Source organism: Ambystoma mexicanum, chromosome 4q (assembly GCF_040938575.1).
Source record: "Ambystoma mexicanum isolate Mex_15411 chromosome 4q, UKY_AmexF1_1, whole genome shotgun sequence".
Lineage (NCBI taxonomy): Eukaryota > Metazoa > Chordata > Amphibia > Caudata > Ambystomatidae > Ambystoma > Ambystoma mexicanum.
This window is the reverse complement of record NC_090928.1, coordinates 1,257,482,116-1,257,505,238: the sequence shown is the minus strand read 5'-3', so window position 1 is coordinate 1,257,505,238 and position 23,123 is coordinate 1,257,482,116. Positions and strand designations below refer to the sequence as shown.

Genomic DNA, 23,123 nt, shown 5'->3' with positions numbered 1-23,123 from the left:
AATCTTGGATTTCAGGGCGTGTCGGACGTCACCCTTTATCATAATCCACTGGGTGTTTCTGGGCTTTCGGGTCACCTTGCATTAAGTTCCAGTTGTACCAGGGACAGCTTTATCTGCAGGTGCTCCAACTAAATTTGGTGCAGCCAATGTTGCACTTGCATTTTATGGCACAATTTCTTCTCCTCGATTGTTGGACCTTGAGAATCAAGTGTATTTCCTGTATTGAGTCAAACAGTTTGCGCCTCAATACTAATGCTGTGCTTCAGATTGTTTTGGTGGTCGTTCACCTTTTGCGTAGCCACTTGTAGATCGTGTGCCGGTGCCTGGGGCCTTTTTTCTTTGTATGTACAGTTGCATGTGCATGGGCTACCCGACTGTCTTGTTGACACATTGTGTCACAGCCACTTTGTACCGCCTCTATTAGATCAGATTTTACACTGTTTTGTAACCTCAACAAGACAAGATTGCCATTTGAGATATCAGCTTCATAGCCGAGCCTTTGGGTGAGGTGTTCGGTGATTTTTTCCAGAGGCCAGAAGCTCATTATTTGCTGTTAAAAGGGGGACCTTTTGTCACGCAAAGTCATTGAAAGACTTACAGCTTCATAAATGGTAAGAGGGTGATGGAAGTGGCTGCCAATACGTTATGGATTTGTAATCCTGCTTCTAGTGATAGATTTCTTTTGTTAATTGATTTGTTTCCAGCTTCTCCTTGATGTGTTGAAGTGTGTAGGCTGGGTGTAGAAGGTTCTTTGGCACGCACAGCATGTACTTTTTTGGGCGGGCATCGATTTATATCGACTCCCTTTTCCACAATTTGCCTATGATCTGGCGAATCCAAGTGAGCACGTGCTGTAGTTGAAGACCAAGCATTTGTAAGCAGGGTACTTCCGTTTGTAAGATGCTTGTCTAATTTCGCCAAGCAATCTTTTTTGGGCGTTGTTGCATATTTTTGTTAAGTAGCTGGCTTCTAGGCGCTCTCGCATCAATAGAAAATCTGCTTTTAATCTGACAGGCAGGCTACCCGGGCCACTACATCAATTGCTATAGTATGACTAGGTATCTTGTCTACTACGGGCAAATCAAAAATGTTTTTTACCCATTGTTTTCTTCATTTACATCGGTTTCTTTTGCTTGATCGCTGCCGACCACCATAGAAAATCTTGAGTGGTTTTTTTAGACTGTTCATGGCTGGCTACACGTACCGATTTTTCCTTCAGAGCCTGGGCGCAAAGAGTTGTTTGTGGTCAGCCTCCATGGATTTACACAAGTGAATCTTTTTGCATGGTGAAATTGCAATCTACTCAGAAAAGGGAGGAGGAGCAGGTTTGTATGATCATTATTCAATTTTGCACCCATTTGCACTCGTGAGCAATTTGATTTAGCTGAGGCGCCATCAGCAAGAGAAATTCCGTCGGTGCTACATCAGGGGTAGCCGGATCTCTAACAGGTCTGAGTCTGTCGGTTATAATGAAATCAAAAGGAGCACTGCATGCGTCTACATAGACGGAGGACGGTGGTCTCAATTTAACACAGCTGATGAATTAGCTAGTTTACTTATACGTTCCGAGTTAGTTAACTGGGTGTCAGAGCGATTTTTCTCGCATCCTACGGAACACAAAGAGTTGTTTGCACTAATGAGGCAACCGACGGTACAATGCAGTCGCCGTCAACAAAACCAGCTGCATCACCACCAATGTTCATCAGGTGTATGCTTACCTCAAGGGGTGTTCCATTTTCCAATTTTCGGCAGTGTTGGAAGTGCTTTGTGGTGCGTTTGGGCTCCGTGCAAACCCTTGCTTCCCGCTTTGCTGCGCTGCATCATCAGCTGGATGCCTTGGGGGGACTGGGCAGACCAAGCTCTGCACCACGCTCCACGCAGGAAGTTAAGGGCTGTCTTTAAAATTAAAGTCAGTCACCACTCCAAGTACCATAGCTGCAGCTCCTCTGTAAAACACGTTCAACAGGGACTGGGGCAGACTGAAATCTGCACCAAACTGAATTTTGTATTTCCAAGTGCCTCCAGGTACTCCCGATGGTAATGTTGCAGTGCGCTGAGAAGTAGCGTGTCGGTCGCCAGACGCCAACCACCAAAACACTGCCAGGTAGCTTTTGTAAGCTCAGCAGTCATGGAAAACAGACTCCTGTCTGCCTACAGGGCACAGCACAGCAAAACGCAGTAAAAACGCAGCAGAAGGAACAAGTTACTTACCTGTAACTGTTGTTCTCCAGCATGGGTCTGGCATGGATTCACATGCTCATGAATATTCCCCATCAGGCTGGGAATCCTCGGTAAAGAAAAATCAGTTTAGTTTCTGATCTGTCTTTCGTAGTAGTAACTGATCTCTGCGTCATACTGACCACAGCCAATGACTGCCATCTCCCTAAGCCCCGCCTCTGGCAGCCATCTTCAGATTTGGTAGCACGTGAAGTGGGAGTATGACCAAGTGAAGAGCCGCAGAGGGGTAGGCGGGAGGGTTCGCATGTGAATCCATGCCAGACCCATGCTGGAGAACAACAGTTACAGGTAAGTAACTTGTTCCTTCTCCAGCATGGGGTCTGGCATGGATTCACATGCTCATGAATAAAAGAATACATATAAGTATACACGAAGTAACCACGGGAGGTGGCAAAGGCTCAACATTAAGTATTACATCCAAAACTCAACATTAAGTAATTCTTACCTCCTCACCAGGCTCACCTTAAGCGAACAGGTTGCGCAGCACTGCTTGGCCGACCCTGGACTCCTCCCTGGAATCCCGATCGACGCAGTAGAATTTCGTGAAGGTGTGCATCGACCTCCACATAGCCCTACAGATGTCCAGCAAGGGCACACCAGATAGGAACGCTGTGGTAGCTGCGATCGCTCTGGTGGAATGGGCCCGGATGGGCAGGCAGCGGTCGGTTTGCCAACCGATGACAGTACATGATACAGCCGGAGAGCCATCTGGAAATGGAAGCCTCCGAGAGAGCCTTCCCCTGATTGACAGGTCTAAAGTTCACAAAAAGTTGTGACGTCTTCCGAAAACTCTTTGTGCAGCCCACGTAGAACTTCAGCGCTCTAGCCACATCCAGCGAGTGCAAAGTCCTTCCAGCCGGCGACGGGAAGAAAACAAGCAACACCAAGGGCTCGTTGAGGTGGAAGTCCGACGGCACCTTGGGCATGAAGGAGGGGTGCGTCCTGAGCACTGCCCTTATGTCGTGAAAAGTCAAGTACGGGGGCTTGCAGGAAAGGGCCTGGATCTCTCCCACCCGTCGTGCGGAGGTGATGGCCACAAGAAATGATGTTTTCCATAACAAGAACTTCAACGGAGCTGAGTGCAGAGGCTCGAACGGAGGTCCCATGAGCTTGGCCAGCACCACGTTGAGCTCCCACGCCGGGGCTGGGGCCTTCACAGGCGGGAACGATCTGAACAGTCCCTTCATGAATTCTTTCACCAGACGAGACCACAGACGTCCGTCCCATGGTTCTGGTGTATCGGGAGATCGCAGCAAGATGAATCTTGATGGAAGCGTGTGCCAGTCCAGCCTTGGCCAGCGTCAGTAGGTATGGCAGTACTTGAGGAGCCGTAATCCGTAGAGGGTTAATCTTCTGTGCGTAGCACCAGACAGAAAACCTCTTCCATTTGTGTCCGTAGCATTTAAGAGTTGAAGACGCCCTGGCCTTTGCAAGAACCTCTCTGCAGTCAGCCGGTATGTCGTAACCTCCAAACTAACGCTGCAGGGGCCAGACCTGCAAGTTCAGCGACTTCGGGTCGTGATGGAGGATGGCGCCTCCTTCCCTGGAGAGAAGATCCGCGTCCACTGGTAGTTTGATTGACGGGGACGCTGACAAGTCCAGAAGGTCCGGGAACCATATCTGCCTCGGCCATGCAGTTGCGACGAGGATCATCCTTCACCGTGACCTCTTGAGCTGGTTGATGAGCCGGATCAGCAGCGGCAATGGAGGGAACGCATACAGGAACAGGCCCTCCCAGGGGAACGAAAAAGCATCGCCCATGCTCCTCGGCTGGGGAAACCTGCTCGCGAACTTCTGGCACTTGAGTTTGTCGCCGTCGCAAACAGATCGATCTGGGGTGTGCCCCACCGTCGGAAGAGGCGGTCCACTAGATCCTGTCGTAGTTCCCACTCATGGCACGAGCGCAGCTCTCTGCTGAGCGAGTCGGCGATGGTGTTTTTTATTCCTGCCAGATGAAACTACACCAGAAACATCCCTTGGGCGACGGCCCAATGACAGATCCTGCGCCTCCTTGGACAGGGCTGGGGATCTGGTACCGCCCTGCTTCCTGATGTAGAACATGGTGGTGGTGTTGTCGGTGAAGACGCTCACCACCTTGCCCTTGAGGGACGGAAGAAAGGACCTGAGGGCCCAACACTGCACAGAGTTCCAGGACGTTGATGTGGAGGGACTTCTCCACTGGCAGCCAAAGACCCCTTGCGTGCAGGTTTTCGGTGTGCGCTCCCACCCTTCCAGGGAGGCATCCGTGGTCACTGTCTTCCGGTGGCCTGGGGTCTGGAAGTCCATGCCCGCCGTCAGATCCGGTGGTGGGGCACCCGCGCGCATCGCTCGTCGGAAGCTCTCGTCGAGTGTGATCCTGTCCTCGAAGCTGCCTGTCTGGATCCAGCGAGCGTCCAGGAACTCCTGTAACGGGCGCATCCGAAGCCTGCACAGGCGGATGAGATAAATGCAAGACATCATTCCAAGGAGGGACTTGATGGACCTCACCCTGGCTGCGTCCGCAACCAGCATCCGCTGCACCTTGCGCAAGATGGCCCTCGTCCTTTCCTCTGACAGAGAGGCCAGAGGCGACACTGTCGAGCTTCGCTCCCAGAAAGTGCGTCTTGCGCGGGCACCAGGTGGGACTTGGCGTAGTTTATGGAGAATCCCAGGTCCGTGAGTAGTTGGACGGTCCTCGCCGTGTGCTCCGCGGCAAGCTCCTTCGTCTTTGCTCGGGTGAGCCAGTCGTCCAGGTAGGGGTAGACGTGGATCCCCTCCAGGCACAGCCACGCCGCCATCGGTGCAAGGCACTTGGTGAACACCCTGGTTGCCGACCTCAATCCGAAGGGAAGGGCTCTGATCTGGTAGTGACGCCCTTGGACCACGATTCTGAGAAACTTTCGGTGTTCTTTAGGATGGGGATTTGGAAGTAGGCATCCTCCAAATCCAACGACTACAGGAAATCGCCCTCCTCCAGTTGACCCAGGACGTGCTGGAGGGTGACCATCCGGAACTTCTGTGCCTTGATGAATTTGTTCAGTCGTCGTAGGTCCAGGATGGGACGCCATCCTCCCGTCTTCTTCACGAGGAAGTATCTTGAGTAAACTCCGGAGCCCAGAAGCCTCTTTGGGACGAGCTCGATGGTGCCTTTTTTGAGCATCACCTTTACCTCCCAAGAGAAGTTGAGGGACGTGATGTGCCTTCCTGCCACGGGGGGATGCGCGGGCACTTTAGAAACTCGAGCGCGTGACCCTGGGCCAGGGCGTCCAGCACCCAACGGTCGGTGGAGATGGACTCCCACACGCTGACAAAGCTCGCCAGCCGGCCTCCCACCAGGGTGCTTCAGTGGGTGCCCGACCCCACGGGCGGTTCAGTCCTTTTTCGACAAGGCTTTGCCGCCTTGTCCTCCCTGGCGACGACGGCAGAGTCCGCCCGACTTGCCTCGTCCCCTGTAGTTTTCCTGCGGCGACGAACAGGCCACTTGACGATAGGTGCAAAATCCACCGCCGGAACCTTTGGAGGCACCCTGCTTGCCTCCGCCGCTCCGAAAGGGCAGCCGTCAGTGTTGGAGAACACCAAGAGCCCAGGCCGTCTCCGTCTTGATGGCTTGTAGGGAATCGTCCACCGTTTTCCCAAACAGGTTGCTCCCGAACGGCATGTCCAAGACTCTTGTCTGCACGTCCTGACGGAAGTCCATTGCCTTGAGCCATCCACGCCGCCTAAGGCACACGCCGTTGCCCAACTGGCGAAATCCTGTGTCAGCGATGTCTGTCGCCATCGTAATGGCGTGGTCTGACGCCACTTCTCCTTCCTGCAGGATCTCTAGGGCTTCCACCCTCTTGTCGTCTGGTAAGAAGTCCAGCAGGGGGGCGATTTTGTACCACAACTCTGTCGTAGCGGGCTACGATAGCCAAGGCGTTGGCTGTCGTAGCGGGCTACGATAGCCAAGGCGTTGGCAGCCTTAATTGTCGTCGCTGCCGATGAGATGACTGCATCCCATCGTGTCCAATTTCTTTCCCTCGCCGTCCGGCGGGGAGGTTGACGTAGAGGTCGAGCCCCCCCCCTTCCTGACCGCCGCGGAGACGACCGAGTCCGGGGTCAGCTGTGCCCAAAGGCACAAGGGGGCCACATCCGGGACCCGGTACTTCTCGTACCGATCCCTTCTCGCAGGCGTTGTGGATGGATTCTTGAGGGCGAGGCCCTCATCCCAGATATCGTCCAGTAGAGGTACAGCGAGGACCGTCTTCCTCTTGGTCTCACGCCGTTGATAAAGGAAACCTTCCTTCTCTTTCGGGCAGAGCTGGAAAAGCTTGGATGCCCTGGCGATCATGGCATGAAACGATCCAATCTCGTCGGTCGGGGAAGCCCGGGGAGGAGGTGACGACGGAAGATCCTCATCGTAAACCTAGTCGTCTGTACCCATCGCAGCCGTGTCAGTCCCCGCATCACCCCCACGGGTCGTGGAGGAGGGTTGAGCAGGGCGCGATGGCTGAAAAGGAGGTGGAGGATGCATCTTCTTAAGAGGAGGGTTCCCAGAAGGGCCTGGTTCCGGGTCCCCCATCGGGAGCGGTTCCTCCGTTGGTGGTAACGGCAATCCCTTCCTCATCTCCGAGCATAAGGACTGTATAGCCAACAAAATGGCCGCCGAGTTGTTTTGCGGCACTGGTTGAGGGGATTCCGACGGGCGGTCAGGAGCCCCGTCGGCACCCTTGACATTTGTCGTCTCCTACATCTGGATCCGCCCCGACGGGCTGGTCTTCCACGCCAATGCCGTGGCCTAAGACTTCGAACAGCTCCTCCTCAGAGGTTGAGGCCGAGTCCACGACGACCTCCTGTCCCGCTTCTCCGTTGGAGGTTTCACGGGGGGGTCCTGTCGATGGGCATGAAAGAGACTCCCTCTGCGGTGGCAGGGAGACTCTGGGCCCCGAGGTCACCACCACTGGTGTAGCCTCCACAGGCTGAGCCAGGGCCGCCGCGACTGTCTCGATGGTGGATCAAGGCTTTCACCACCTTAGGTGTGCTTACTGCCTTCTCCTTTGGTCGGGGGGGGGGTCACAGCCTCGCTCCCCCTCCAATGGGGCCTTCAAGCTCGACCGGGCTCTCTCCAGGAGCTTCGCCGGGTGCTCGGACTTCCTCTTACCCGAGCCAGAGCGTTGGTTCGTGGTTGATGGCGCCGGGAAGGATGCGCCCTGCCTGCCACCTGTAGAGCCCGACCGTTCGGCGCTCCCGGTGCCAGCGGACTTGCGGTGCTTGACCTTCTGTTGGACCCCCGTTGCCAGGGCACCCTCAAAGGTCTTAGATCGCAGACTTTTTCTTCTTGCCCAATGGGCTCTTCCCTTCCAGCCAGTTGGCGAGACGCAGATGGCGGTCCTTCATGGTCCGCTCAGACATTGCTGCAAAACGCACAGTCCTTCTCCACGTGCGTCTTGTCCTCATGCAGGCAGTAGAGGCAAAGGGATTGTTCGTCCTCCTTAAAGACATTCTGAAGCTGGCATCCAGGGCAGACCCTGAACAGCTTTCCGGGTGTCGAGCTTTCCTTCTCCTGGGCCATGATCGCGATGGGCCTGAGAAACTTCTGGAGTCCTCCAAAAGCGTGGTTCGACGAAATCTTCACCCTTGAGGGGCGTAGAAGAATCTGACACGGGTCCCCGTTGATCGGATAAAGAAAACGATGGAGCTTGAGGCTCTTTTGACCGAAAAAGAGCCAACTTCCTAAGAAAAAAGTGTGAAAAAAGCACTACAGCTCGAAAGCAATAGCACGAGGATCCCAACACTTGAACGTGCGGTAAAAATCTGAAGATGGCTGCCGGAGGCGGGGCTTAGGGAGATGGCAGTCATTGTCTGTGGTCAGTATGACGCAGAGATCAGCGATTGGTTACTACTACAAAAGACATATCAGAAACTAAACTGATACGGATTTTTCTTTACTGAGGATTCCCAGCCTGACAGGGAATATTCATGAGCATGTGAATCCATGCCAGACCCCATGCTGGAGAAACAATTGTAACAAGGGGAAATAATCCAGAGTCTACTAAGAGGGTCATTGGAAGGGTCACTAAGTAGTATCATTATAAAATTGGAGTTCAGGCAAGATAGGTCCAGGATGGATTACCACTGCCATCAGTTGATGGCAGTGGTAATCCATCCACTCCAAGCTTAAGGTTGGACCCCCGATACAAAGCGACTGAACAGCAGTCTAGCCAGCCTGGTCACTGGTGAGCGATCACTGAAGTACAAGACATCAAGAGCTACAGGTTAGATTGGACAACCCACAACCCCTGCATACATTGTAGGAGTACGCCGATTAGGCAGTCTTACTGAGTTGCTCCAGCAACCATCAGACTGAACAGCACATCTCGTACTGGGAGACGCGTAGTAGGGGACCATGCAAATGTATATGCCATGTGCAGGATCTTGGTGATTATGATCCAAAATGATGAATTTGCCTAGGATTTAAAATTAATGTGTCAATAGACTCAGAGCAGAGGGACAGACGCTTGGCTGCCTCTTGCAAACCTGAAGCGCAGAAGCGCCGTCTACTGGGGCCCTCATACAGGCTCTGCACTACTGCAAATAGAACTTCGAGACTCCTTTTATTTTGCCACAAACCGCTACTCTTCTGCAATGCACTTGGGAAGTAGGTTTCTTGGAAGGGAGGTCAAGATCCCCCTCCCAACGAGTTGCTTTGTAGTAGAATTTGGAACAACCCAGGTTGACATTTGTTGGCAAATATGAGCAATTCCTGCTTAGTAAAATGGCATATTTGTGACCGAACTTTTAAATTAAAAAAGCATGATGCGATATTGTAGTTAAACCCACAGACAGACAATCGCAGACTTGCAAAGAAGCAGGTTTCTTCGCCTCAGAAAGAAGGCTCGTCCAAATACTAAACTTACGTACCATCGTCCTTTGAAATCACCAAGGAAAATTACATGGATAATGTGTGCCCAGTTTCCGTTAAAACTCGTGGCCAAATTCCTATGTGAATTTAAACCCTCATTCCCCAGCCGTAGCCATATGGCTATGCTGGCCATCGAGACAAACATTAGGCCAGTAGGCTACACTTCGCAATGCAGACTTCTGCTTAAACAAGAACATTAGCAGAACACCTGCAAGTAAAACAGGTTACCAAAGAACCCCCATAGAGTGAAACCACCTCCCACATCAGCCAGCCTGCAGGGTCCTGCCATTATTCTGCATGTACATGGTCTCTCGGTGCTCGGGGGGGTGGGGGGGATCTGAAAGAGGGTGCCTGGATTAGTCTGGTAGGGTGTGGGGGAATCCAGCTACTACAGGGTCTGCTGCTACATTACTGCCAGGGTCTGGTGTGGAATCGTGCGAGGGAAGCCTCGTGCCGTACGAGGGTGCGCCGATCAGGACTGATCTGGAAAATGGTTGCCTACAACACCTAAACTTGATCCGCACTGCCACCTTCGTCCCTTTATCATTTTAGTTTTCACCTTAGCCTACCTTTCCTTCACACTGCCATCTTCGTTTTTCCCCACGATGGTTTGTCATGCGGTGCCATCTAGATGACTATTCCAGCATTGAACATGAACTAGGCAGTATGCCCTTTCCAAACCCTCCCGCCCGACGGTATCCAGTCACGTTATACCACTAGAGCCTGCAATATGACTAACGGTATTTTTTGAAAATGTGATGTAGTGATCAGGGTATACTGGGAGGATAGCTCAGGTACGAGCGCCTATAAACCTAATTAAATGCGTTATAAATAATTACAATCCCACATGTTATGGGCTTGTGGCCATAGTGCTGGAGGATGGGCCAGGACATTTGGGCGCGGCAGCCTGCGCCGAACTGGACGCACATAAAATGTCCTGCGAGTTCTTCATGCAGGCACCACAACACGTCCTGCGAGTTCTTCATGCAGGCACCACAACACGTCCTGCGAGTTCTTCATGCAGGCACCACAACACGTCCTGCGAGTTCTTCATGCAGGCACCACAGCCACGCAGACTACACAGCCAGGCCCGCGCAGGTGGGGGGCTGTGCTGCTCGGAGCACCCAGCAGATCTAATCCACCCTGTGCGCCGCACACCATTGCACATCGCCTGCTGTTTAGGCAAACGTTCAGTGCACTGAAAGTGCGAGTTTCAACTTCATCCCACATTATTTTAAAATGAAACCGCTCTAGAACAGCTTCATTTTAAAATAGTGTGGGATGAGGTTGAAACTCGCACTTTCAATGCACTGCACTAAAGCACTAAACGTTTCCCTATACAGCAGGCGATGTGCACTGGTGTGCGGCGCGCAGCGAAACGAGGTGTACCGCTGGAGGAACATGAGTGGAGTGAAATAATGCCATGTAGCGCCATCTACACGCAGAATTGCAGGATGTTCAGATGCAATCCGCCCGTGGGCATCATGGTGGGACCCCTAGAAACAGGAGAGCCTTGGGACGTGGGGAGCAAAACACGTTGAGCAAGCCCCCACGCTCAGCAAGTTTGAATAACAAATTTGTCTTCTGAGCACTCTGGCCTCTGACGATGAGACTTGCAAATCAAACCCTTGCTCTGAAGTGGGATCATTGTGGGATCTGGGAATTGGCAGCGGAGGTGCACACCTATGGACGCCCTACATTTCTACAAGTTACAAGAGGCATCAACTGTTGAAAATGATCTTGCCACGCCGACACAACCTGGTCTCCTTCCTAAACACGTTGGTTAGCAGGGCGTGACCCACTCCAGCGGCATGTTGGCTTGGTCAGTTGCTGTGCCCTGTACGCAAAGTATGGCATTCGTGGGGCGATTACCGGAAGGGGACAGAATCCTAGCCTACAACTCCCTCACAGCCGAAAAAGAAACCCCTTGCCCCGCCATATGGTGCAGACTGCTCCTGAATACTACAGGTGGTACTTCAGAGCAGGTAATTAGGTGGGGCGTGGCACCCATCCACGAAGTAACCCACCATTCCATGCATAGGAATATAAAAAGTGTTGTGTCAAAGTGAGCAGAGAACTGCAAAACAAATCACTCTGGTGAAGAGAGAAAGTGTTAAAATTATTGCTACATGTGCCCCAATAAAGTCACATCGGAAGAAAAAGGGTATACAAAGTTGCCATATAGTACGTTCATCCAGCCCCCTCCCTGCACCCCTGACGGCAGCGGATTACAATCTATGCTCGGTGGTCTTGTGGTGCTGGTCATGGCTTCCTTGTTCCCTCCAGTACTGGAGGGCTGCTAATGCCTTCTATGGTCCAGAGCCTAGACAGGAATCCGGGCACCACAGATCAGACTGCACCCCAAACACTTAAGGCTATGCAGGTAGACCAGTGCACGATTGCTCACGGTCTGTCAAGTATCGCCATTTCGTAGCCAGACCTCCCCTCTCAGAAAGGCTCCCAGTCTACAAGCAACGGCCCGAAACCTGACGATCTGAGCCAATGAGCACAGTCACAGGGAGGCAACGTTTGACAAGCACTAGTAAGGTGGGCTGTTCAGGATGGGGTCAAAGCACTACTTCTCAAAGTCCACCTACATTGACTCAGCCAGCTCGAGCTCAGAATTCAATATTTAGGGCTAGAGGTAGTGCAATGAGGCAACCATACGGAACTGGAAAGGACATGGGGATCTTTTGAAATTTGGAAGCAGTTGTTGTCGCGAGAAGTTGGGAGTCCACAAGTTACCCAGGCACCAAACGCATTATTTGATAAGAGCTAAGCAATGCAGGCAGAGTCTATACCCAAATCTGTCGCAGGTAACTTTAGTGGCATCCCCTCATTTGGCAGCACAAGAAATGGCAGGGACAGCAAGTCAGTGTAAAAACGTATTTTTTTTTTAATCTGCATTCTTTTAATCTCAACAAAAATTGCAACAAATACAACTTCTGGGAAGAGCGGACCAAAGTCCATTGAGGGTGGCTGGGTCTGTCTGAGATGCAGGGGGAATTCAAGACGTTGGATCCAGTAATGGGGGGGGGGGACAGAACCGACACTGCGGTGTACACCACCTCAGGAGTGGCCATCATGGGTCTCTACAGCCCATGCACCACATTACCTCAAGACAATTTATAACATAGCAGCTGACTGGAAGCCACACGTCTTGATGCACGCAGAAGCCTTCGCTTAAGGCCTACCATGCCCAATAATATCTCCAACCCATCCTCCAGAAAACAAACGGGCACAAACACTAGAACAGGAGTCAGTCTTTGAGAAACTGTGGCAGAATCCCGTGTTAAATAGCCTGCATGATTTAATCAACTTCCTCCATTCGGGAAGCGTCTTCATCCTCCTCAAGGGGTGGGATCTCGTCCGTCGTGGCTGCCACAGGTTCATCAATAGCTACGTCCTCCTCGTCAATTCCTAAATTGCCAGAAAATGAGAATCCATTAATCATGGCAGTCAGAAGACTCCCGCAGCACCTCAACTAACCACCATGGCCACACAACCACCTGTACCAGCCAAACATCCTTCCACTCACCTAAGCCCAACTTGATCATCCTGTAGATGCGGTTTGAATGTGTCTGGGGGTCATCCAACGAGAAACCAGATGATAGCAGGGCTGTTTCAAAGAGTAGAACCACCAGGTCCTTTACGGCCTTGTCGTTTTTGTCTGCCTCCGCCTTCTGTCGGAGGGTTTCCACAATAGGATGGTCAGGGTTGATCTCCAAGTGCTTTTTGGCCATCATGTAGCCCATGGTGGAGTTGTCACGAAGGGCCTGGGCCTTCATGATCCTTTCCATGTTGGCAGTCCACCCATAAGTACTTGTTACAATGCAGCAGGGTGAAGAAACCAGGCGGTTGGAGACAGTCACCTGAATAAACAAGTAAAGAAAAAAGATTCAGATTCGTCCAAAGATGTGGCATTGTCTTTGCTGCGTGGCACACCAAATATACTACATCATTTTATGTTTGTGCAGATTCAGCTATTCCCCTTCAGGAATAGCTAACAAAGACCCATGGACACTATCCCATCTCAGATCCAACTACACAACTTTAAGCCAAGAGGCACTCACTTGAGGAATTCCTGCAATCAGCCTCCATAGGGCCAGATGCCAGAATAAGCTAGTCGAGCGCAGAAGCAATCAATTGCATGGCAGAGCCGTGCTTAACAAATGCAACCATTCTTTAGTGTTACTGCACTATCCAAGAGATAAATTGAAAGGCTCCTTTGAGTTTGCTATGCACATTTCCTGGGCACTACTGTATTGATCATACTTTCAGGCCCATGGCAACGATTCGTGAGCAGTGCTTGGGCATTGTGTCAAAGAAACTAAGCACATTTTTCTATACAGTACAGTAAAGACGATTTTAGAGTATGACTTCACAGCAGAATTAGGCCCTTTGCCAAACCCCAAGGTGTTTTGTACTACAGCACTCACCTTCTCCACTTTCTTGTCGAGTATCTCCTTCATGAGCTTGCAAAGATTCTCGAACTTTGACTTGCTCTCCTCCATCTTTTTCTTCTCCTCGTCGTCTTCCGGCAGCTCTAGGCCCTCTTTGGTGACAGAGACCAGAGTCTTGCCATCAAACTCCTTCAACTGCTGGACACAGTACTCATCGATGGGCTCTGTCATGTACACCACTTCAAATCCACGCTTCCTCACACGCTCCACAAAGGCAGAGTTAGCCACCTGATCCTTGCTCTCACCTAGGAATTAAAATAACGTATTCAGGTCGGGCCATGTCTGGCAAGTGTGGATCTTCCAACTGAAGACACCAATGCCCCATCTTATCAAGACAACATTAGGCGCGATGGGGAACCCCACATTGTCCTAGTGCAGAAAATGTGGTTTGACATGCAAAAACACAGGAGAACTTGCTTGTTCAACATGGTATCAACTTCCAGCTGTAGGCTTCAAAAGACAACACTGCCCATGCACCATACCAATAAGCGGTTCTTGTGCTGCAAGCACCTGCATACTCACCAGTAATATAATAGATGGACTTCTGAGTCTCCTTCATGCGAGAGACGTATTCTGTAAGGGATGCCATCTCGTCACCAGTCTGTGATGTGTGGTAACGCAGCAACTCAGACAGCTTTTTCCTATTGGCAGAATCTTCATGGATACCAAGCTAAGAAGCAAAGAAACAGCCAGTGAGCCAATGATGCAAAAGCAACACCAAAATACAACAGGGATGCTCATCGGCAGCCTGTAGCTAGGTCAATTGGAAATCGCCCACATAAATATAGAACAATGGCGCTCCCACTAGAATGACAATGAAATTCACACCACGTTAATGGGTGTGCCAAAGCTCAGCTGCACATACTGGCTAAGGGTCTCCTCGCTTAGGACTTCAATGCTTTAGAATAGCCAACAGAAGATTGATACGATATGGCATCTATGATGCACCTATACACACAAGTGTTTCAAGGCGCGAAGAGGTCGGAACAGAGGAAAGACGAGATAACGGCTCTACTAGGCGTCATTCAGATCGTGCAAGTGCATGGGAAAGGATTAAGCGCAGTACACGGGATAAGTAGATGAATAAATATAAGTTAAAGTATGGCCAGCAGGTGGCACGTGCAGACATCAGGAGTGGTAGTGGGACGGTCAGGATACAGAAAACAGTCAAGTGCGGGAGTTGCCAGGAAGGCAGTGCGCAGGCGTGCGACTGGCAGGGGGACCTAGGCCCAAGATCGGAGGGTGGCCAGGTAACCAGTGGAGTTTCAGCAGGGGAGGGGGAGGAGAAAGCAGAAGTAAAGCAAAAGGTTTTGAGGTGCTTCCAGAACCAGAGATGATGTGCCTCAAGTTTCAGGGAGGAAGTTCCAGAGGGAGGGAGGCCCCAGCAGAAGAAAGATCTACCAACAACTCGTTGCTTCAAGTGACCGACCCCGAGGGAGTTGGAGGCGGATGAACGGAGAGCTCAAGAAGGAAGATATTTAGGAAGAAAGTTGAAGGTATGGAGGCCCCAGAAGGCCTTGAGGACAACGCAGAGGGTTTAATCCTCACAGCCACTGTGAGCCAGTGCAGGGATTTCAGTCCTGAGATACAATCCCTGGGCTTGAGGCCAAGGACAAGTCTCACAGTCCTGTTCTGGACGAGTTGGAGAGCAGAAGCAGGCGGATTTAGAAAGGATGCTGTAATAGTCCAGCCTAGAGAGAACCAGAGCTCTAAAGACAGTGAGCTTCTGTAAGGAGGGCAATGGAAGAATACCCGAGGTGCAGCTGGTAGTGACTTTAGACGTCAGAGGAGAGCATTGAGTCGGCCAGAGAGTGACACGAAAGAGGGCGTGGATGTGCCAATAAGGAGAATCAGTGTTACTGGCATTCAGGCAGAAATCATTGGCGGCACACCACTCCTGGAAGGCGGACAGTCAGATTAGAGGGAGAATAAGTGGCTGAAGGTAACCTGAAAATGAGCCGAGTGCCATACGCATAGCACTGGAAGTTGGGGCAGAGTGCAGCAATACAGTAGGCAAGGAGCGCCAGGTATTGGTTAAACAGCCAGGGAGAGAGGTTAGACCCCTGGGGAATACCACAGGTAGAAATGGATAGGAAGGCCCCAAGTTGAACCTGGGAGGGTTGATCAGAGAAGTCAGCCACGCTGACTGGCAGCTCACCTTCAGGTTCTTGGAGAAAGCCTCATAGAACTTCTTGTAGTTCTCCTTGTCCTCCGCTAGCTCACAGAAGAGCTCCAAGCACTTCTTCACAATGTTCTTGCGGATGACCTTCAGGATTTTGCTCTGCTGCAACATTTCTCGAGAGATGTTCAGGGGCAGGTCCTCGGAGTCAACAACACCACGCACAAAGTCTAAAAAATGAAGTTTGAAATTGAAACCACACGGGCATGCATCACCTTTGAAGCTGCTTGGATAAAGGATCACTTCTGTCATGCTATGAGGTGGGACAGAAACTTCATGGAATATTGTGTAGGCCAAGAACTCTCCCCACGCCCAAATAAATATGTCGTCCTGCATACTTGGCACAGTTCCACAAACCCATGCCTTTCACCAGAGTGAGTGTAATGCATTACCAAACACTGCCATTGATAACTGAGCAAAGGGTATCCCCCCCCCCCCTCACACCGAACCAGCCTTCTAGCCCAACCAGATTATTGGCTGGAGACTTGGAGAAGGCAGTCTACTAGGTACCAGAGACATGGTGCGTGCATAAACCCAACCTCCACCACGAATTCACATCAGACTAAGGATATGCTAGTGAATTCGGCTAACTGAGCAGATGCAATTTACAGTCCAGCACTTCTGGCTCAAGCCCCTTCTTCCTCTAAGAAGGGATGGGGACAAGTGCAAAGTAGCAATGTCCCCAGCGAAAAAAATCAGTTTTCAAATGTAGTCATTCAATACAATCCAAAGTCAAAATATGTCAGTAATAAAGTCGCCCAAGAATCCAAGGCTGTAACCCAACAATGTACTAAAAACTATCCATACTAAACATCGCACAAATTTAAGTTGCTAACTAACAGTTCAGCATTTTGTGTACATTTTACTCCAAAACACAAAACTTGAACCTATCTCCACCCTCATCACCAGCTCGCCACAAATAACTTACCCAAACACTCTCTAATCCAACATTAGCCTTACCCCGAACTATAACCCTATCACTTACCCTAATGCTAGCCAAAGTCACCTCAATTCGAATCACTATTTAACCCCAACACCCATTCTACCACTAAACCAAACAATCCCAAGCACACACAACACTCCAAGCCCAATAATGACCCTAGAAGCACCACTTTCTTGGCTAGTTTTAACTCGCACTGCAGGGGCATTTTAGCGGGATACCATAAAAGGCTGTGGAGTCTTACTGAGGTATTCTGGGATGAGCTCGTCACAGCTGTCCATGATGAAGACCCGGCGCACGTATAACTTGATGTTGTTCTTTTTCTTCTTGTTTTCAAAGAGATCGAATGGCGCTCTGCGAGGGATGAAGAGCAGGGCACGGAACTCAAGCTGGCCCTCCACTGAGAAGTGCTGAAAAAACAAGTTAGAGGTTAGCAGCACTGCTCATCTCCATACAACCCATTAACACCCCCTTTTCCAAGCAAGGACTATGTAGTCCATGGATGGCCGTTGCACTTAGCAGACAAGCAGTGGCCCCAACACGCAATGAGCAAGCCTGAACAGTAAACTCATGTAGAACCTCAGCATCCTAATCGGCACGCATACAGCAATGGGTCGGGATGCCCGCAAGTGGATCTATGCAGCCCTTGGTTGTACCTTGACGGCCAGGTGGTCCTCCCAGTCGTTGGTCAGACTCTTGTAGAACTCTCCATACTCCTCTTGGCTGATGTCATCAGGGTTGCGGGTCCAGATGGGCTTGGTCTTGTTCAACTCCTCTTGGTCGATGTACTTCTCCTTGATCTTCTTGGTCTTTTTCTTCTTGTCTTTGCCATCTTCCTCATCATCCGAGCCCACATCCTCTATCTTGGGTTTATCCTCGTCATCTTTAGTCGCCTCCTCTTCCTCTTTTTTCTCCTCCTCCACCTTTTCCTCTTCTGCTTCATCATCGCTGATCTCCTTCTCGCGTTCCTTTTCCAACTGAAAGGAAACAAGCAGCCTGGTTTAAACATGCACCAAATACACGGACTAAACGTAGACTACCTCCTCGGAGGCGAGATTTAAAACCGCATGCATGCGATCAAAGGTTAGCGTGTGCAGCTAATCCACGAACACGCAGAGCATGCAGCTGTCCGCCTCAGTAAGGCTTGGTGTTTTAAACAGGCCAGGGGTAAATGCTTACATAGAGGGTTATGGGGTAACCGATGAACTGGGAGTGTTTCTTCACCACCTCCTTGACACGCTTTTCCTCCAAGTATTCGGACTGGTCCTCCTTGAGGTGGAGTATCACACGGGTGCCTCGGCCGATTGGTTCACCTGCCACCACCAAGAAAAAGGTAAGCGTAGAAGATTAATGCTTCAGGCAGCATCAACGAAAAAGCGAAGTCGCAACCATCTAGTTATCTCACTGGGTATGTTTTCCATGCCATGTTACTTACAGCAGTGCCCAGCCCAGGGTCACCAGAAAAACCAAGCACCAACAACATAGATAAGTGTTACACAGCAAGATGTGCCAAGGCTGCCCCAGACACTGCACCACCCCCACCTAAGATGCGCCGAGATTAGCAGGCCTTCACGCTACATACCTGTGTCTACCTTGACAGTGAAAGAGCCACCGGCAGAAGACTCCCAGCAATACTGCTCATCATCGTTGTGTTTGGAGATGACGCACACCCTCTCAGCGACCAAATAGGCAGAGTAGAAACCCACCCCAAACTGCCCAATCATGGAGATGTCTGCACCAGCCTGCAAGATGAACACAAGACCGAGTGAGCAACCATTCCCAGGAATGCCTTGAAACAGACTCCAATAGCAAACCAGGCACTAGAGGTTACCTGAAGCGCTTCCATGAAAGCCTTGGTTCCAGACTTGGCAATGGTGCCCAAGTTGTTAATCAGATCAGCCTTAGTCATGCCAATGCCAGTGTCCACGAGAGTGAGGGTGCGCTCCTGAGGGTTGGGGATGATGTCAATTTTCAGCTCTTTCCCACTATCCAGCTTGGTTGGGTCTGTAAGACTCTCATATCTTATTTTATCGAGCGCCTACAAAAGCAGGGAAGGGAAAAAAATAAAGGTCACCTTTGACGGGCTGCCATCCAACCCCAGCAAGAATCGGCTGATTGCAATGCTGGGCTCTGCCACACCATGCAAGCGCAGATGCCATCAGAACCACCATGTGGTTTCCGACGGGGCCAACGCAGGACTAGGCAGTTGCCACCCTCTCAATCATAGTTTCAGCTTGTAACAAGATGCATGCTGGAGGTAAAGCTAAGCAGAAACTACTCCGGGAAGCTTTTACTGCACCAAACATGCCCAGTGCCTAAAGTGGTATACGCTCAGAACCCATCACCAAATGCTTGCACGCTAATGACATCCTATGACGTCAAGGTTATTGGTTGGCAGCGCAATTTTGCTAGTTACCACGAAACACATTTTTGGAGGTGGCTAGAGGGCGAATTGTGTGCCAATTATGCCCATACCCCACCTGGCAAACAATTCCGAGTCTAACTTTACCCTCTGGAAGTCAGACTCCACTGCATAGTTCCCCCCTCCCCTTTCTAACCAGGCCCGAATCTCAGCAACAAAGTGATTCCAGCTACTGGTCAAAGGGAAAACTATAAAAACTGTTTAACATTCATTATAGAGCTGTGTCCTACTCACATCAGAAGCATTGGAAATAAGTTCTCGCATGAAGATCTCCTTGTTGGAATAGAAGGTGTTGATAATCAAGGACATAAGTTGAGCAATTTCAGCCTGGAAGGCAAAGGTTTCCACCTCCTCTTCCCCATGTTGCACTTCTTCAGGCATCTGAAAGGGAAGTCAGTGAGATTTGTCAAAGCAGTCAAGATTCTATGGAGAAAAACTAAACCCTTAGAGAATCCCTACTTTCTAAAACCGATGCAAGAAATTAAATGGTAGGGCTTATTTAGGCACCACCCGCTTCCACTCAGTGGCCTGGTAGGTGGTGGAGCAATTACCAGGTTACACCTAAACATTAGTCCAACACAAAATGTATTATAGTCTCCAGTTCAGTTAATTTCTTCGAAGGCGATTAGTTGGAACATTTCAAAGGCCAGAATCTACCGCGGTAAAACGACGGTTAATGCCACAACATCATCCAGTAACCATGGCACCACCTGCATCGTGTTTAGTCATCTCCAAACCACACCCATAACGGCCCAACTGCCCCCAAGAAATAACGTTGCTTAGCAACAGCCAATGAGTAATTCGGTGCCACAAACAAGACAAACGCCCAAGCCGCGTATGTGGGATGACCCCACGGATTAAATTACCACCAGAAACCCAGGCGACAACGAAATTGCAGCAAAAACCAAGCGCAAGGAGTTCAAGCCCCCCCCCCCTCCTGCACTGAGCAGGATATTTCCTAAGACTTTCCTCTTTACCGCCTCCTTCCCTCTGCTAACCCCACAGTGGCTGCGTCTGGTGTCCTGGGCCCTTATGCATCTTCTGGGCCCTGACCTGCCACACCAATTCTTCCCAGATCCTACCCATCCACAGCACTTGCCATCTGCAGACCCTCTGCCCTGGAGGTTCCCACAGACCTCCCACGGGAGAAGCTCACTAGTAGGCTGTAAGGCGACACAAGGGGGATGGCCATGTGTTATTTTCTGGTCCGAAATATAATCCCCAATCTCTATCAAGTGCCCCATGTCTTTAGTTGTAAGAAGATTAGACGAGTGGGACTGGCCACAGGGAGCAGCCATTTGGCAGTGTCTATCTCCCCTCCCCCAGCCAGTGACAGGTGACGAGCATATGGACTGCCACCGGAATCACTTGGAACGATTATCTCCCAGGACTGCAGGGGACAATGTCTACCCCCTATGACATAACACCTCGTCTGAAAGAATGGGACAGCCCCATAAGGACTAAGGCCGCCGCGTATTTCCCTCATTCGCAGGCATGCATAAAAATCCAACACGTTATCAAAACCGAGCACATGACTATCTGCCCTTCAGTATAATTAGGCAGTGTATAGCTAAACAGCAACCCATCCCCTAGCAGAATATGTGGGGAGACCAGCAACCCATCCCCTAGCAGAATATGTGGGGAGACCAGCAACCCATCCCCTAGCAGAATATGTGGGGGGGGAGGGAGACCAGCAACCCATCCCCTAGCAGAATATGTGGGGGGAGGGAGACCAGCAACCCATCCCCTAGCAGAATATGTGGGGAGACCAGCAACCCATCCCCTAGCAGAATATGTGGGGGGAGGGAGACCAGCAACCCATCCCCTAGCAGAATATGTGGGGGGAGGGAGACCAGCAACCCACCCCCTAGCAGAATATGTGGGGAGACCAGCAACCCATCCCCTAGCAGAATATGTGGGGAGACAAGCAACCCATCCCCTAGCAGAATATGTGGGGAGACCAGCAACCCATCCCCTAGCAGAATATGTGGGGAGACCAGCAACCCATCCCCTAGCAAAATAGGTGGGGAGGGGGGGGAAGAGACCAGAAACCCATAACTTAACAGCACACACAATATGGGTGGGGGGCTTATGAACACACCATGGGAGGGGGTGTTGACGTTGCTAAGCGACCCCACCACGGGCAGCAGACACAATGCGCTTTCGACAGTAAGGGGCGGTGTTCAAAGTCGAGCCTTGAACCCTGGCCGCCTGACGCCCTCCTGTCAGAGAGCCTGGCCCCTGGGGCGCGCGGCTCGTGCATGCAACACACCTCCGGCTCCCCCCGCGCATGCGCTCCCTTGGCCCCTTCCCGGACCGCCATCCCCTTTTGTCATCGAGCCCGGAAGCGGCGTCACTCACACGCCGCGCGCGCGCCATGACGCCGGCAACGTGCTCGGCGCACGTGAACAAGAGCCGGCTTCTGGAAGCTTCTAGAACCAGCCGGGCCGACAGACCCGCCGCGCAGCTTACCTCAAAGCTGTAAAGCACCGACACGGCAGAGGCCCAACCACACGACTAACCACCCCCGCCTTTAAATGTGCGGACGGGAGTTGTACCTTACCCGAGGGAACCCGCCATGACGCCCCGTGAAACTACTTCCTACACTGGGCCCCCCTCCCCCTTCAAGTGCTTCACTGGAGCAACGTCCATCATCCGAGGCCTTTGCTCAGCCTAAATATACTACTAGGAACACGGCAGTCATGAACAGCCAGGCCCCTTACATCGTAGCGCCACTTAACAAGTCACCGTTTTCAGGCCCCGGATCGTTCAACTCCAGACTGAGGGAGCCACATCCGGGGCCTTCGGGTGACTGGCAGTTATCCCGACCAAACCGTCTCGCGCCCCCTTCACCTGTTAGTAAGGTACACCATGATTGGACAAAAGAGCGAGGCGGCGGCACGCGCATCATCCGCTCGAGGACGCTGGCCCGCGCGCTCCTTAAATGACGCGCGCCGCCCGAGCCTTCTCGAACATTCCAGAATCGCACGCACGCCCTCACCTTGGCGGTCCCTGGTATCCGGGCGGCGGTGAAAAAGGGGTGGATAGCACAGCGATGTTGCTGCTGCTGACTGCGGTAGAAAGAGGAGTTTTGCCTTCGCCTCCCTTCTTATATAGCAAGGGGCGTGGGCAGGGGCGGCGCGCCGTCGCTGCAGATCCTTCCGCTTAAAGGGACAGTGGCGTCGTGAAGGGGCTCGGCGGCCGGGCGTGAGCGAGGAGGAGGCGATCGCTGGGAGGAGCGGGGGGCGGGGTCCAACTGCTTGTCACCTGGCGCCGGGCAGCCCCCGCCCGTCTTAGAAAATAAACTGGAACCGCAATGGAACAGCGATAGCCGTAGACATAAAAGAGGGACTCGCCCAGATTACCTGCTCCGCGCGGCCATCTTGGAATAATAATCTACTTTACACGCGCCAGGGACCCGGGCCTTTGCAATCTATTCAATTACTAAATCTAAGAGTTTCTTACACTCAGATGTGGTTTTTTTATTTATAAAAATCCTGTTGTGAAAAAATGACCTTCATTAAAATTATGTATCGCAATAAACGTAAACGTCGTTGCGGTCTAAGTAGTGATCATTCTTATATTTGATTTATTTTATGTGCACTGCGGATTGCAATGCTGAAGTGTTCAAGTTATTTGACTGTGAGAGAGCGGATGCACCTCTGTTGTCTTTGCTTGTCGGGTCGTTGGTTGCATGGCCGCCGCGGTGGCGCTCTGCTCCCCTAAGCCCAGATTTGCAAACTCATGATGTTATCAGAAGGCTCCCGTGTCAGTCTGACACCTGCCCGGAATGCCCTCCCCTGCAGTTCACAGCTCCTTCTTCCCTGGCGGAGATGCTCTCACACAGATCGCTCAAAGGATGTGCAAAGATAAAAAAAAAAAAAACACACTTTACTATGGGTGGGCTACAGACCCTTATTTTGTGGGACTGCAGCACCGATTTAAAGGGCTGTGTCCGGGTCACGTATGCCACCTGGGCGATATGGGTTAAAGCCCCGACT

The 23,123-nt window shown here is 51.4% G+C and overlaps 1 protein-coding gene across 1 annotated transcript; it reads right to left on the bottom strand.

Moving 5' to 3' along the window:
* Positions 1-11,990: 11,990 nt before the first annotated feature.
* Positions 11,991-22,434, bottom strand: HSP90AB1 (heat shock protein 90 alpha family class B member 1). Its single transcript, XM_069608856.1, has 12 exons — positions 22,124-22,434; positions 19,357-19,503; positions 18,532-18,738; positions 18,283-18,442; positions 17,880-18,013; positions 17,357-17,677; positions 16,945-17,110; positions 15,740-15,930; positions 14,104-14,251; positions 13,558-13,826; positions 12,657-12,990; positions 11,991-12,538 (listed from the first exon to the last, which is right to left on the bottom strand). The coding sequence occupies exons 2-12, from the start codon at positions 19,501-19,503 to the stop codon at positions 12,429-12,431; spliced, it is 2,187 nt and encodes a 728-aa protein (XP_069464957.1). The 5' UTR covers positions 22,124-22,434; the 3' UTR covers positions 11,991-12,428.
* Between the last annotated feature and the right edge of the window lie 689 nt (positions 22,435-23,123).